This window comes from Microchirus variegatus (genome assembly GCF_963457635.1).
Source record: "Microchirus variegatus genome assembly, chromosome: 2".
Lineage (NCBI taxonomy): Eukaryota > Metazoa > Chordata > Actinopteri > Pleuronectiformes > Soleidae > Microchirus > Microchirus variegatus.
Genome location: NC_139803.1, coordinates 22,159,252 through 22,176,534, shown reverse-complemented (window position 1 = coordinate 22,176,534; position 17,283 = coordinate 22,159,252). Strand labels below are relative to the sequence as shown.

Sequence of the window (17,283 nt, the reverse complement as noted above, 5' to 3'; positions counted from 1 at the left end):
TTTCAAACAGACAGTTGGCGTGGTCTTCATCCTCTACCTGACCACCTCCAGTTTGAACTGCTGTGGAACGATCACAAAGCTGTGAAAAAACCCTGTTCCAATAAACAGGTGTGTTGGAGCAGGGCAACATGTAAAACATGTAGTGTAGTGTTCCCTGAGAGGAACAGGATTGGGAAACACGGTGTTAAACATTGAACTCAAATGAACGTGGCAATCATGACTCATGAAACATCTCCAATGATTAAATTTTTTTTTCTTTTTTTTTTTAATAATTCTTCTACAGTATATAAATATTCACACACAAAATGTTCTCCCAAAAAAAGCCCCTAGTGTTTCGTAAACATTCGTTTTTCCCATTGTTTTGTAGGTCTGTCTTGAATTTCCTTCATTGTGTCCCAATGTGTATATTTAAATACATATATATTCTCCTTTCTTAAAAACAGAGGCCATTTGATCTTCACATCATCTCATCTCCCACACACACCTCATGCATGGCATCAACCCCCCCCCCCCTCCCTGACATTTTCCACTGCTGACGCTCCGCTCACTAAAGCATCAGTGGTGATGGTCAGATTTAGGATGAACGTAAAAGAAGGCAAAGATCACAGTGTGAAGCAGGAGCTTTTGACATCAGTGCACTCGGCGCAGGCCCAGAGGTGAGGAGAGGGACTGTATTGCGTGGGTCGGCTTCGAGCGTAGTGCATGGGCGAACTCTTGTCTGTGAACGTCAATGGTAGAGGCCACAACATCACAGTACAGTCGAGACATTTTCTGGTAATTTAAATAAAAAAAACTTTCCTCCCTGGCACTCATGTCATGTCGTGTCATGTCATGTCATGTGGCATGTGACTCCATCTACAAACACAGTTACTCACACACAATTTGACCAAACATCTGTTAGCGACACCAAGTGTTGCAGAGGGACGAGGGACTTAAGACGAACAGGTATGGAAATGGTACATTGTATGGCTACAGAACGCAGTTTGTCAAGTAACAACAGTAGATTAGAGTCGGGTCATACTTTCTGTGTCCGGGAGAGTCGCAAAGACAGTATCTGACAATGCTTTCTTAGTCTTTTTGTCCATAAGAGTGTGGACAAATATTTATGTCATTATTCAGTCATCTGCAAATTACACATTTCTCTCATTTAAATCATACACAGTATTTCCAATCAAAATAATAAACGTAGGACATGCCATGACATGTAAGTGCTGTACAATAACTGGTTATTCAAGTGTTATTTGGGGAAAAAAGGGCCACGATAATTATTATTATGAAGATTAGCAGTCGATCTCTTAGGTCACCAACTGAACTAATTAGTGTCATGCTAGGGGGCGTGTGCTCACTTTTGTTTGTAGAGGAAGTCGGTGAATTACGAAATTTACGTCAAGAGAATTTGTGAAAATAAGCGGACACAGGAAGTATAACCCAGGCTGTAACAGGGAAACTGACTGGTGGGGGGTTAAATCTGCATATTCAATCAACTTCCTTCTGTTAAGACGAGTTCGTAGGGATCCCACCGATCTAATTCTAGAACGTTATAATGCCAAAAAAATATACATATATATATATATTATATTTCGAGATGACCATTAACAGTGACATTGAAAATGCATCAGATCATTTTTTTTGGCTCTGACATCATGTGCTGCATCTTCACTGCTGCTGCCCATGAGTTCCTCTCATCTTTATACCGTTATTTAATATTCCAAACCAGGAAGCAGTAGTGCAACAAACTTTAAGCGAGATTTCTTTTCTTTTTTCCAAAAAGATATTAATCAAATGCATGATTTAAGGACTCAAAACACTTTGCAACGTGTAAAGATTAATATACTGAAGGGGAAGTAACTGTCGTCGTTGGGACTGTAAAGTACGGTTAAAATACTTTGAAAAAGGACAACAAACGTGACTCGCCTCATAAATTTAGGAACTATGCCTTTAGACCTTTACACATAGTGGCTTTTTGGTTGAAACACAAAATAACATCAAAATAAGACAGAGGGATTTTTTTTTTTGGCTGTCTGGATGACGACCTTTTGTTTGATTGACCTTTGCAGGTTTCCCTGTGAGGCTATGAGTGAACAAAAAAAAAAAGGTATTATTGAAAAATAAGGCTAGCAGTCTGGAGTGTTTAAAGGCATCCAGCCTGAGCTACATTCCATCTTTGACCAAAACAAAGAGAGAAAATTATGTTTTAGCTTTACAGTGATGTCCATTGTATTAGTATTCTGGCTAAAACAACTCTATTTCTCTCTCTCACTAGTTTTTATTTTTTCTTTTTAAACAAGCTTTTCAGTTTAGAGGAGCGCTTTTTCTCTCCATTGTCGCTGGACTCCTGGGAGGACGTGCTTTGGAGCTTGTACTCTCGTCCCACGCTCCTGCCCTCCGAGTCCAGGGAGGTCAGAGACGGGAAGCGGCCCACATTGGGCAGCATGCTGGCAGGCAGCTGACCGTAGCTGTAGGACTTCTCCAACATGCCGTTGTACGTGCCCTTTCCTGTCTGAGAGGTGATGACGTTCCCCTGCGAGAAGATGGCGCTTTTGGACTCTGGGATGATGCTGGTGAGGTCAGGAGAGCCTCTGTGTGCAAATGAGTGGTGCTCTAAGGCCGGGGAGGGCGAGGTGGAGGGCGGGCCTGAGGGTGTGGTGGCTGGAGTGGGAGGGAGAGGAGGAGGCGTGAAGTCCCTGAGGCTGCCGCTGCTGCTGCTGCTGCTGGTGGTGGTGTGAATGGATGCAGGAAGCTCTGGATTTTGGCTGAACAGCAGCAGCTCCTCGCGGGAGATCTTGCGGTAGGGGGTCTCCAATCCCGACGTGTCTGCGTTCTGCAGCTGCTTTCGACCCGTGGACGAGTTGAGAGAGTCTGTGTCGGAGCAGCCCTCCTGAGCCAGTTCCCTAGAGAGAGGAGAGCAGACTCAATGTTGGCCCAGATGAAAGAAACAAAAATGTGCACATAAATTGGAAAAAAAAAAAAGAACAAAGGAACAAATGTTTTTGAAGACAATTTTGTTTTTACTAATGCTAAAAATGTTACAGCTGCTTTTTAGTCTGAATGCTACCACTGATCTGCTGAATGATCAATCTTGACCATATGTCAGTAAATCTAGGACGACTTTAAGAGTATACGATAATCCTTCATCCAATCAGGAGCCAGTCTCTGCAGAGGCTCAGCTGACGTGCCATGTGTGCCTTACAGTAGAGGTAACTCATGCATCCTCCACACACTAGATGACACCCAAGGAGAAAGGTTTACCATTTAACCCCAAGCTTCAAGCAAGTGGTGTAAAGGTCTGTATAAAACACCTGTGAGTCCAAACTTTAAAACCATTCCGCAGCGTTCCGGCCACCGCTACATACCCCCTCCTATCCGAGCTGAACATGATATGTTCGTCGTCTGCCTCGGGGTGATAGGAGAGGGACGAGCTGGCCATGGACAGCAGGTCCGGGTCCGGAGACATCAGCGAGGACGGCGGGGAGCTCAGCAGGCTCCGGCGGGAACGACACATGCTGCTGTTGCGTGTAAGCGAGGGCCGGATCATAGTAGTCGCTGGAGGAAAGAAACGGTGAATTAGAAAAACGCCAGGAGAGACGTCACGTTACGGTACGTTTTAGTCGTCGATTTAGCGCTGGCAGTTTGCTTACATGTGAACTGTGGAATGATGGGCGGCGTGTCCTCGTCCAGGTCGTCCACTCCTCCTGCGATGGGGTAAGGAGGCACCGAAACCCGCGGCATGACCACCCAGCTGTGGTCCGAGTAGAGACTTGCCGTGAGGCTCGGCAGCCCAGAGTTACTGACGACAGGGAAGCCGCAAAGCTTCTCAATCTGCTGCCAGCGGTGGAGACGCTCTCTCAGGCACGCCGTTACCTCTGACAGGGCTTTCCTTTAAAATAAAAAAAAATTATATTGGATGAGGACTATATGTTTTATCGTAACTGGCAAACTGGCAAACAAATTCCTGAGGCAAACCCAGTAAGACGCTGCCTCTGCTTTGTCAGTTTTGGCAAACGAGCTGGATTGATGCTGGACTTGTTCCCATAAAATAGCACAGAATATTTTACTTCGTTCTCTCCTTTATGCCATTTTCTTCCTGTTGTCTTGTTAAAGGCAGTCTAAATACAGCATGTAGTCGATATACATATGTTAAAATATGTCCCGATATAACCTAGTTTTTATTGCGACACATGAACCAATATTCAGCACACGCGTTTAAGCTCAGCGCTCAAGGACAATGAATTCACCTGCAGTCGTACACTCTGATGCTTAAGGCTTTTATTTAACATGGATGGTTGTGTGTGTGTTTTTCTTACTTAGCCTCCAGTATCTTGTGGTCCACCTCGTCGAGTGATGAACTGTGGGCTACGTGAAGAGTTCCAAACACAGAACTTCTCTTCTTTTTAATTTTCTCTGCCTGAAATTGCAGAAAAGTCCAACATTCTTAACGTTTTTTACTCACTGTCATAATTAACAGTGATTGCGTTTATATACAACACGGTTAAAAACAAACACTGTAGTTCAACATGAGCAAGATGCATTTAAAATCATTGTCAATAAAAGCACCGATCTCTTTCTGCTGATTGATAACATGCCGAGTGTTATATTAAAAAAGAAAGACAATGAAACAAAAAGAGGTTACCTCATCTTTGGCGACACAGAGCTGAAACTCAGCGTTCTGTTTCTTGATGTTGTAGTACTGGACCTCCACCTCGTGTGTCAGCTGCAGCCACTTCTGCAGAGATTCAGGCACCGAGCGCTCCGACTGCATCTCCTTCTCTGCTCGCTTCAGAGCCTTGCGCACCTTTACAGGGAAGCACATAATAACCAGGGTTTAGCAAAATCCCTATTCAAATACATAACTGGTTCTCTCATGATCAAATACATTTAGTTACACATTCAGAATTTGAATGTTTTGTTTGCATTGTGTTGTTGTGTAAGTCTAGCCCTGCGGGTATCTCATTAGTCAGAGCAACGGTAAAGTAACCTAATGTATATTGAATAGAATGTAATTAAGCTGCACAAATAAAGAAGGAAAAACCTAACGCACTTCAGTTTATGGGAACTTCCTGTTTGCATTCAAAGACTCTTTAAATTAAGAGAAGGAAATTACAGTTTCCGAGGATTATTCATGTTTGAAACTATCTAAACAAGAACAAATATTAAATGTATATGAATGTAACCGAAATAAAGAAGTTCAGTGGCAGTGCAGAAAGTCCTACCTGTACCAGCTCTTCCTCTGCATACTTGAGGCGACTCAGCTCACACTCTGCTCCCTCCCTCAGCTCTCGAAGCCTGTGAGCCTCCTTTTTAGCCCCGTGGATCTCATCCCTCATTTTCTGCTCGAGGTTCTGCTTCTCCACTGCCACCGTCCGGTTTTCTTCCTGAGCTTTTTCTAGTCTGGGAGGAGAAAGGAAACAAATTGAGATGCATTAACATAAAATATGTACAATCTTCACATTTAACGGTACATTTTATCTTTTGTTTGTCTTACCGACTCTGTAGGTCTAAGAGGCTTTGCTCAGCGTTTTGTAGACTGTCCAGATCCTTCATCATCTGAGAGATGTGCACCTTGCTGGACTTGTTTTGCACATAAGCAAACCAGCAGCCCCCCACACCAATCACTATGGAAACCATCAGGATAAAGTCTTTCATCCAGTTATGTTGTGGACCTGCGGCGCGACAACACCAAGAGGGAAGGAATTAGTGTTGTTTCTGATAAAAAAATGAATTAAAAAAAAGTCACAAAAAATATAGCATACTTACGGAGAGGAGGACCAAACAGCACCGCGTCAAGCGCCTTCAGGTTCAGTTTTTGTTTATGCCGCGGGTCTAATATCTTCAGCTGAATGGACATAAATGACGGCTCATTCGCCGCTAATCTGAAATATGAACAGACAAGGCAGCGTTTAATACTGAACACTGCTCTTCATGTGTTACATACGTGTCACAAAGATTAAAGATTATGTAAGAAGGCTGTTGAAGTTACTTCATTTTTTGGTTCAATGCTTTAATAAAGGTCCAGTGTGTATGATTTAGGAGGTTTTATTACTAGATACTTAATATAGTACACATAAATATGTTTATCAAGTGTATAATCACTTTTCAAATAAAATGTTTTGGTAGACTATCTGTATGGTCTTTAGGCAAAATAAACCAAAACCTGATATGCGAAGGTCACTGTAAGTCTCTTATGAGTTTATTTGTAGTTTCGTAGCTCAGGGGTAAATTAACTAGACAAAAATACCCTGTATACAATGTGAGCACAGCTCCAAGCTAAGAGACCTTAACTTAAACAGACTAAATATGAGTATTAGTGCTTAAATCGCTCAAATCTGGCTCAGAACTGCAGGTGGGAACATGCATCTGTGGGTAGGACGCGCATACGACTGCGCACAGTCAGACCCGAGACGAGTCCTCATGTGTACGCTGCCTAGTTTAACCTCGTGACACCACTGTGTCCTCGGTTTTTTTCCCACAAGAGGAGTCCACATACCACCACCATCTTGAATGGCTGAGACAACATGGCAGCCAGTGGAAATCGTACCCCCTTTGCTGTGACATCACTTCATGAGTCAGCGCCCCTGCAGAGGAATATGAAACCCCTCCATGACCCCTCTCCTGTCCACTCAGGCCGTACATGCTGTTTGCTGCGAGTCACATTCCACAAGTGTCCCACTGACTTCTGAGTTTCTTCTCAAATGTCAACTCCCAAATTACTGTGTTAACATTTTAATCTTTGTGGAGCTGCACAAAGGAATTCTAGGAATATTTCGAAAAATATTTACAACACAGCAGATACAGGAAAGCTTTTACTGATTGTCAGGTTGGTGACAGTTCACCTGATCTGGCCTTGAATAAAAATGCCTCAAAGCTCTCAGAAATCAAATTTCTTCCTGTGGTGCCTCTTCCAACCAGCAGTGGGCAGCATTAAACAGGACAAAGAAAACTAAAAGGGGCCTGTGGGTTTAACTGAAGATCAACATATTGCCTCTACTCACCAATGGTGAAGCAAAACAATGGTAAATAATGGTACTTGGAATACAGTTTTTTCTGAAATAAATATTTGTTGGTATTGATGGAGTGTTATCGATGCAGAGCAGGGATACTCTTCATGTTAAGGTGCTTTACTCACCGAGGTAAGGTGTTCCCCGTGACCCGGATGTCCCGGAAGTTCTTCTCATACTGCGGCAGCTCCACAGACTCCCTCAGCCACTGCACTGTGTCCTCCGTGGTCCAGTTGTGGACTGAGAAAGGTGGACAGAGAGAACAATAAACTGTTGTGTTATAATGTCATACTGGTATGTTTTTATTTTTTCTGATGCATTTAAGAGGTTAAAAGGGCATTGACATTTAACGAACTTACTATGCGTTATTCAAAAATTCTTATTAAATGAGAGCAGAATGTTTTTGAACTGGTGTGACCAGAATATAATTAATGATGATGCACACAGATTAACAACATATAGTTGTGTTCAAAATAATAGCAGTGCATTTAAAAACATAGAGCAGTGAGTAAAGCACAAAATCCTTATAATAGTTAAAATCAAAACTAAGGCAAAATAATCAAAAATTATCTTTTTTTTTTTCTTTCTTTTTTTAACTACTTCACAGAAAATAAAGAAAAATGAACATTGGGCTGTTCAAAAAAATAGCAGTGTCTGTGTTGCATGGAGTCAACCGACTTCTTGCACCTGTGAACAGGCATTCCAGCCCAGGATGATTTGACAACATGACACAATTCTTTTGCATTTCTTGGTTTTGCCTCAGAAACAGCAGCTGTGATGTCACACCACAAGTTTTCTATCAGATTAAGGGATTGGGATTGGGCTGGCCACTCCATAACTTTAATTTTGTTGGTCTGGGACCGAGATGCTGCTGTTGTTTAGGGTCGTTGTCTTGTTGAAACACCCATTTCAAGGGCGTTTCCTCTTCAGCATAACCTCTTCAAGTATTTTAATATATGCAAACTGATCCATGATAGCTGGTATGCGATAAATAGGCTTGCACAAACCATGCTTTGCTCTCTTCAGAGTGCACTGTGGCTTGAATTCAGTGTTTGGGGGTTGTCTGACAAACTGTTTGTGGCTCCTGGACCTAAAAAGAACAATCTTACTTTCATCAATCCACAAAATGTTTCTCCATTTTTCTTCAGGCCAGTCGATGATGTGTCCTTGGGTAAATTGTAACCTCTTCAGCACATGTATTATTTTTAACAGTTATAGTTATTTTAACGCATCTTTGATTGAACAAAAGGCAGAGAATTTAATGGAGGACTGGAACATGGGCACAAACCCAATATTAACTGAATTGGGCAGAGTTCAGCTCTCTGAGGGCCTTTGTAGTTATATTCATTCAATTATTAATTTGTTAATACCGACGCACCGTTGCTTAATCAGCATCTCTTTGCTGTAGCTGGGGCGCCCAGTCTTGGTCCGATGGTTCACTGCAGGGTTGAACAAAATATCCTCATGTTTTGTTCTCTTTGGCAAGAACTTATATCTCCCACTGTTTTAGCTAAAGCCAGCAGTGTGCATCTTTTAGATTTATGGTACAACGTTTTCTGTGTCGTTTGATGTTATTATTCTGCCTGAACGCCTGCCTGAATACAGCAGTCAAAGTGCTGATTGATCCAATTTTTCGAGGCAAAAAAACAAATTTGACATTTGTTAATATTTATATAAAAGTTAAACACTACTTTGGCATTTTCTGTAATCCCAACGTATTAAAATGGGTTTTGTACCTGCTGATAATAAAGGAGGCAGTCAGTGAGGTGGCATGGGCATTGCTAAACTTTTGAACGGTAGTGTATCTGAATAATAATAGTTACGATAACAAATTTGGTAACAAAACAAATGTGGCCATGAAAAGACAAGAAGGTTCTACTTCATGAATTTGCATGCGTTTAAACGTTGATGAGTTTTTACATCATTAGGTTGGTTTTACCTGCTATTCTACCTGCTAAGCGTATGCAGTTTATATATGTAAAATCTTCATCTGAAAAGTAATCACACATCTTAAATGTTATGACACACACACACCTCTAAGGTGTCGCAAAGTAGAAGTAATTGCACAATATGTTTGTTACAATGAGCTGACTGACTCATTTTAACTCCTGACATTATACATTGCACATTAACAACCATAAACACCTGAGTAACAATGTGAAACAGATGAGCATGGCCCTTTAAGCGAATGTGAAAAACTTCTTTAGTTTGATGCGTTTCTGGGGTGAAGAGTTACACGTTAGTCAAAGCTTCTGTTGCAGAGACGTTTCATTTTCCTACCTTCAGAGGTCTTCCAGCCCTTCCACAACTCTTCCACAGTGATGTGTTGGTCTTCATGGTGCAGGTTGCTATGCTTGTTGGTTTGCTGCTGCTTCATGTCTTCGATTATAAACTGGCAAAAAGAATAAATAAAACACATTACATATGTGTCCAGCCATGGCAAAACCAGCAACATGTAGGCCGATTGTGAGTTATTTACAGATTGTAAAAGTGTGATTTCTAAGCTTTCCAACAATGTGACAACACATGAAAATCTGATAATATGATAATATTTGAATAAGATATTGCCATTTGAATTTTAGGGTAAAATTATCCTCTTCATAAAAGTATTGTAACCATTGTTAACTTCAACTTGCCTTTTGGCATATCTTTGGTCTTGAACTGTTGTCTGATACTTGGCTGATGAAGGAAATCTCACCGACCCTTTTTAGAAAGGTGATTTAAAGGACTTTGAACGTGACATTGTTGTTGGTGCCAGGCTATTTCAGAAAGTGCCAATCTCCTGGTATTTTCACATACAAACATCAAGGGTTTATAGAGGATGGTCAGGAAAAGGAGAAAATATTCGCTGAACAGCAGTTCAAAAATACTTAATTATGATTGGCAATTATCTTTAAAAAGAGCAACAGTAATTCCTCCACTTTCTTACGTGTGCTAAAAACTAACTGAAAGTGTCTCATGAGGCGTCTACTTGCGGACAGAGTGGTGAAGCAGCTTGTGGTCAAAGACAACGCTGTGTTGCTTTATTGGTCATATAAATTATGCGGGGAGCTGCATACAAAGATAGGTCTTTGTGCGGCTGCCGTAACAACCTCTGTTGTTCAGGGTTTCTGACGGATTTCCTGCATGAGAAACGGATATAGTATTCTTGGATTGATTATATGCTTTCATATAAAGACTGTAAAGACAACAATATGGAAAGAAAACTATCAGAAACGGTGTGAATTTGATGTAGAATATGGCAAACAGAGACATAATTGTTTGAAATCGGATTTGGGGGTAGTTTGTCGAGTCTGAGTCTACTCTACACCCATGAGCCCCTGCACTCAAGACCAGTTGACTATGACCTGACATCTCTTGCAGCAGTCTATCTGTGCACATCTACTAATATACTGAGAGTGAGGACATCCCCTATTTATCATCAATAATCTTTTTCTATTCAACCCAACTATTTCCCTCCATATTAATCAAATCCATGAGGTATGTGAAACTGCAGATTTTTAATAATGTGTTCTAAATGTTGGACAAAAGGAATGCAGTACCTGAATTTAAGTTATGAAGCGCACTTTATTTATCACGCATGACAGCCAGGCTGCCACGGATGTGAAACCATCACTTGCATGACAAAATCTTACTCGCACTTTCATTTAGAGTGTTCGGAAATGCTTTGGTGAAGATGTTACTTTGCCCGAGATCAAAGAGGGTGTCTTTGCATAACAGTTCGCTCTATTAATAGAAATTAAATCAAACTGAACTCTACCATGTTATTCTGAGCGCTGCAGACGCGTGTCGTTTTTTTTTCTTTTCTTAAAGTTTCCATTATTATGATAAACTCATCTTTGAAATAGTTTTTTATTTTATTCATCTGGGTTTTGATTAAGGTTAAAATTCAAAATTAAGCAACTGAAACAACTGATTCATAAATAAATTGATGCAAACATTATAAACATCTAATATCTCTGTAGATAGAGCAGATAAATTCACTTATTTATAATGACCGTCGAAAACACTGCTAATAGAAACAAAAGCGAGTAGAGCTGAATAATTGATCGTTTTCAAATCAAAATCATGATTTCCAGCAGCTCACAAATGCTATTTTTGACAGTTTTCTTTTCTTATGCCAATTTAAAATAATGCAATACATACATGTTAGGAATTATTCTTATCTTTAACTGCTATTATACAAGTATGTGGTTAATATTTGATGGCATCAGTGGTAATGCAACAATCTAAAAAAGTAAATACAGAACTGAAGTGTGCCTTAATACCATTGCTTTACCCAAACCATGCAGTCTGTTGAGTCACATTTTAGTCATTTTTCAAAAATATGTGTTTGTTTTTTTTTTTAAAACCATCCGTCTGTGTTGAAGCTTTAAGCAAGATATGATTAGTTCAGTTATGCAAAAACACAAACTGTATCTACATTTTGTAGAGTAAATAATTTATGCCTGCTAGCGTCTTTATAGCTCAGTATTCAACATGCTATGTCTCCTTTGTTCATGCACACGAGAGCTTAATCTGAATCATATTCCTTCACACTTCCTTCAGGGTGATACTGCCCCTCCCAGTGAACATGACACGCCTGAAGCTGATTTATGTTCACACCGGGAGGCATCGGGACATTCTTCAGCTGAGTCTGGGTGGTCAACAAGCAGCCTGTGCGGCAAGTGAGCGAAGAAAATAAAATCATTCATGTAAATTTGTAAAGCGATTGTACTAAAGATGTACAAGATTTCTCCTTTCTATAGATACACCAGAGATGCTCCATGAGCTTCCTAAATTCCATCTCACCGTACTAAACCAAACACAACATGGGGTGGACAAAGAACTTGCATTCTTGGCCTGTCAAGGACTAACGATACAAACATACACAGAACAGCAATACCATCCTTCCCCACTAGGGCTGTGTACCCCACAGAGCCTATAGGCCAATCACACAGTCTGAAGTAATTACTGTGTGGGCCAGCAGATGGTGTAGCTCAACTACGTCCACTTTGAATCCATCAAAAACATAAGAGCGGTGTTATGTTGTACTAAGGATGAACTTCTTAACCTAAAGTTTTGCTGTGAAAATTGACAACACAAGCAAATTAAACTATGCAAGATAGTCATGAGTGTACAATCACAAGACCAGGGTGTGAAAAGCAGCAGGTGGCGTACAGTATTTTTTAGATTCTACACTGTAGAAGCAAGGAACTCATCTGCAGACTCAACCCAAGTAAAGCAGCAGACAATCAACAATCAATTAAGTGACTAATGGTAAGTGCGGGGAATATCCGAATGACTTTGAAAAAAAGCATGTCATGCAATATTTGATCAAACTTGGTTTTTGGAAGTGACAGCCCCACTTCCTGCTGTGACACGGCATGGGTTGAGTTGATGCAGTTTTTCAAGTGGTGTAACGCGATCCAGCCAAGTGTCTGCTTGGCAGCACGCAGCCCAACACCATAAGAAGAGGACATGCACCTGCCGTCCCCAGTGACTGTGCTCAGCAACAGACCACCAGACGTCATTCAAGACCCCGGACAGACAAACTTCCAGACTCACGGAGTAATCACAGACGGGATTATGTCTAACAGGATAAAGCTGGATTTGATCCCTTCCAGTATGGTCAAATTACAGATGCGTTTTGGAAGACAGAAAGAAAAAGTTTCTCAGACTATAAATACACATCAAGAGGTCCACTATTCCTGTTTGTATTTATTTAGGCTGCTGTAGATAGGGAGGATGAGAGATCTGAGACCAGCTTCAGGGCAAGCAAATACTTTTACACAACTCAAACCATCATTTACTCATGACAGAATTACACTGTGCAACTCTCAAACTGTCAAAATCTACCTTTTGCTCCCATCAAACTGATCGAATCTGACAAAGATCTATCGGCTCGCCTCCCCCGAGGGACGTCGGTGTTCTGCGACGACTCTCCGCTCCAAATATCAACTTCAAAAACAGCCAAAGCTTTTTTGATCAACACACTGACTGATAACTCTTGTGATGCAACACGTCAGTAAATACTGTCGTCGTTAAGGAAAGTAAGATAATTGAGGTTGGCCCAAACGCTTCCTTGTTTTCTCTTACTGCAAACAACCATAGTAACTTCATACGCACTAGAATCTAGTTTTTGCATGGGTGTGTGACATGTTACACATAGCAGCAGATCATCCAGTTTGTGGAAGTTAATCACATAATGATATGAGGTGGAGGCATTTTTATAGCTCTGGATTATTTTTCTGTGGTCACTCACGTCAATGACTCATCAACCTCTAAATCATCTGTGTGTGGTGATACAAGCTGTAATACACAGGTTGGTTAATGTCCCTGTAACCAAGCGACACTGATTGTTGTCAAGTTACAGAGGAATTCTAATGGTTTTATACATTTCACCTACACCAACAGACTCATACATGACCGATAAGGTTGGTTTACTTTAAAGCATATGTCAACAACAAAGGGATCATGATCACTAAAACCAGCTTTACTGTGACAAATAAGGTGACAGTGTTTTAGAGCTCCCAGGAAATAATACAACAAAAGCAAATGGTTCATTTATAAACATGATTTGCTATCAATACACCCTGAGGACATGTGAAGCTTAAGTTTTCACATACATACCTACATTTTCTGCAAAGCAGCAAATAGTCATTTTTACTGAAACTAATAATTTGAATGTAAAAGTTTGGGGTCACTTAGAAATGTCCGTATTTTTTAAGGAAATCGCTTTTTTCCAATGAATAGAACATTAAATGAATCAGAAATACACTCTATACACGTTAGTGTGGTAAACGACTATATGAAATATGTACATAGGTGTATAGAGGCCCATTTCCAGCAACCATCTCTCCAGGTTTAGTGTTAGAAGGCTATTGGATGATTAGAAAACCCTTGAAAACCCATGTGCAGTTATGGTAGCACAGCTGGAATAGGTTTTGCTGGTTCTTTAACGAAAGCAAAGTTTGAAGGGCATTTTGAATAAAAATCATTATTTCTAATCTTCTCTGTCTTGACTATATTTTCTATTAATTTTGCAACTCTTGCGATGAATGATGTGACTTTTAATGAAAAGCACAAAAAAATTGTATTGGTGACGACAAACTTTTAAACGGCAGTGTAAATTTTATAGCTTATGTAGTGACCACTTCATCATGGTGGGTACAATTCCAAAATATATTGCATAGACACACTTTTGTCCTTTCAATCCTCCATCAATATGCATTTCCTTATGTGTAAAACGAAATCTGATACAAGCTAGTATCAGCATTTGTTTACTTTTAAATCCAGCGGACTCCGCAAAATATATGTAACTATTTTCCCCAAACATTGGGTTGCTCAACAACATGCTCTCCCAAAAATGGACAAACATAACTCCCAGTATAAGCGTCACTGCCGTGCATCTGCCCTACTTCTGTGACAAGACCTCATCATTACTACTCAGGGAGGTGTCTTTGAAATACATGTCATGAAAAACTGGATATCCTGACCACATCTTTATCATTTCAAATAAGACTCGCCTCAGTCATCTTCTTAAATATTAGATGGGCCAACAAGAATGAGGGGGAAAAGCGGGAAGTACCACAGGGATTTTGGTGAGCCAGGTGTAAGGTTTCAGCCAAATGGCATGGCGGTGAGCAGGTGATGACGATGTTGCCCCCCAAAGGCCACACAAAGCGTGACGTATAACCTGACCCCCAAAGACACCTTACCCTCTCCAATATCTTTCAGTACTCATAACTGTGTCATTGACTTCAACTCAACACTGCCAGTAAGAGGACAGAATCAGCTTCCTGTTTACACCAGCACACACATACAGTGCTGAATGGTTACATGTGTTTTTAGGCATATTAGTATGAATGCAGATTACTGAAATGCTCATCTGGTTCATTTTCAAATGAGAATATAGTAATGGGGATGTAGCTGAATGCTGCAGTCCTCTGGGGGTCTTTGGGCATAGGGTGCAGCTCTTTAGTGAGCAGCTACTGCAAAGCTGCAGGGTATAAATGTTTCTCACACCAGTACTTCTCAGTCAGTTAAAAATGACTCCTGCTAGCACACACTCACATACACTCACACACAGAAAATGTGACCAGGGTCCTGAGTGGTTTCTTTTGAAACTAAGAGGTCGTTGATTACCAAGAGACGCAGCAGGAGAGGCAGGTCAGAGAGCGCTCAGATGTCAGTCCTGTTGACTCCCCCTCTCACACACAAACACACAAATATCCACGCCTAACTATATTCATGGGGACCCATCATTGATGAAACAAAATCCTAAACATGAACCCTAACCCCTAAACATGAACCTTGACCATCACAACTGTATTCCTAAACCCTAAACCTAACCCTAACCCTACAACCCTCAAACAGCAAATTAAACGTATGGGGTCCAGAACTTGGTTCACTTGTAGTGAGCTCTTGGTTTTGAACCGGATTATTATAGTTAAACACAAAAAAACAGAAAACACTTAATGTGAGCATTTTAACCTCTTCTTCACGGTTGGGCACGTCAGACGCAGCGACAAAAGCGTCATAAAACCATACCTAACTTCAACAAACACAGACATGCTGCATACCCACAGAAAGGTCAGAAACTCAGCTAGAAGCTCATATAAATCATTCTTATGTTCACAAAACACAGTTAAAACACCGATTGATCAAACAGCAGGAGCGGAAAAAAAACGTCACAGCGCACACATTGAAAAGCGGCACCGGAGCGCCAGCGTGATTATGTAAACAAAAAAAACACGTGTCAGCTGGACAGCGGAGAATCTACAGATTCCAGCGGTACAATTTTTATCACTCTACGACCAAGATTCACGGATCCAGCCCCAAAATAAGAGCAAAACAACAACTGACTTTCAAGAACTACAAGCAGAAATATTGTCTTACCTTTGCTGTTTATCAAAACAAATTATTTCCACCGGAACAAAACCCCTTCTAATGAAGAACTACACTTTCCAGCATGCTTTGGGGACAAATCCCGGTCTGATTGATCATTACAGAGCGACATTAGATCGTTCTGATTAGAGAAGGGCGAATGTCCGCCCAAATGCGTCATATGCATTTAGGTCCTTTTGACTCGCAAATGAAGTGATTCACACGCATTTGGAGACCAGGGTCTGATTCTACCGGTTTAGAGGTTTAAAACGAGCTGTCAATCACCGTAATTGACCAAGGTAAGCCAGGGCTATGGCGCTGCGTAACTGAAGACACTTCAGAGCCACAGAGTTATTATTACGCACCGCACAGGGAGCATCGATTTTAGGCGAGTTATTATACTTTTTTTTTTTTTTTCAAAACAAGTTCTTTTTAGACCTGTAGTGACATATAAATAAAATTAAATTGGTTTTTAATAATTTGGTACCTAAGAAATCTCAAATGGCACAGATGGTGCCAAGCTGAGCCAAAAGTGAGAACGCCCAGACTCTTTACTAAAACCTCTGTAATTTCACTCTGCTTTATTTCAGCAGCATCAGACTTTGCACAGCTCATGTCCACATGTTGTTACATGACCTCCATTTGTTTTTAAGCTCCTACTGCATATTTTAAAGGTGATATTTGCTTTAAAATGCAATATTTTTTTAGGCGAGAGAAAAAAATCCTTCAGTTATGCTGTGTTCCATGTACATTTACTCTGACACAGTGACATCTACAGTGAAACTTACACTTCTGGTGGAATCTCACAAGTGTTATCTTTATTTTGATACCAAGATAATCCACATAGAGCTTGTAACTGCATAGGTTTACTCTATTTAGTTTGGGCATGTCATTTTCGAGCAGGGACTCCAAAAGGAGGGTCAGGGAAGAAGAGGTTAAGCTACTAATAACAAATTGAAGGACGCTCTCACGAACGTCTGTTGTGTTAGGATTGAAAGACTTATGAGACTCTCTCGTGACATGATTTTGCATGTTCAGAACTACCACTATCAAAAAGCATTTGCTTTTGTTAAAACAACAGATTAAGGGTCAAATTATGCCTGCACAAGGTTTGCAAAGCAATAAATATTTGTTCCTTGGGGTTAGGTGTAGAGGTTGGCCAGACAAGAGTAGTTTCTCCAAAAAGTCCATCTTTTTCTTCCAAAAGCATATTTTTTTTTAATTTCAGATTTACTATGAGAAACCATCCCTAACCCCATGTTGGACACTTAAACCTTAAGATCATCCACTTTGATTTACAGTATTGTTTAAAAGTAGACACTTAAAGGTGAAGTAAGTAGTAGTAGTTTATAGTGCCATCTAGAGTAGAGGCTGAAATTTACAACAAAGAACTGCTCCTCTGCTCACCCCCTCCCTTCCC

At 40.6% G+C, this 17,283-nt stretch overlaps 1 protein-coding gene across 2 annotated transcripts in view; it reads right to left on the bottom strand.

The window, feature by feature from the left end:
* Positions 1-532: 532 nt before the first annotated feature.
* Positions 533-17,283, bottom strand: part of stim2b (stromal interaction molecule 2b) — a 37,001-nt gene continuing 20,250 nt past the window's right edge. Inside the window, exons 3-12 of one of the 2 annotated variants that reach the window (XM_083910870.1) lie at positions 9,276-9,387; positions 7,124-7,235; positions 5,755-5,870; positions 5,483-5,660; positions 5,211-5,388; positions 4,631-4,792; positions 4,305-4,405; positions 3,639-3,877; positions 3,354-3,543; positions 533-2,891 (exon numbers count right to left, since the gene is read on the bottom strand). In XM_083910870.1, the coding sequence (XP_083766996.1) occupies positions 2,267-2,891; positions 3,354-3,543; positions 3,639-3,877; positions 4,305-4,405; positions 4,631-4,792; positions 5,211-5,388; positions 5,483-5,660; positions 5,755-5,870; positions 7,124-7,235; positions 9,276-9,387 (2,013 nt within the window). In that variant the 3' untranslated portion in view covers positions 533-2,266. Of the gene's footprint in view, positions 2,892-3,299; positions 3,544-3,638; positions 3,878-4,304; positions 4,406-4,630; positions 4,793-5,210; positions 5,389-5,482; positions 5,661-5,754; positions 5,871-7,123; positions 7,236-9,275; positions 9,388-17,283 lie in introns of both variants that reach the window. The other variant, XM_083910869.1, reaches the window with a different exon arrangement.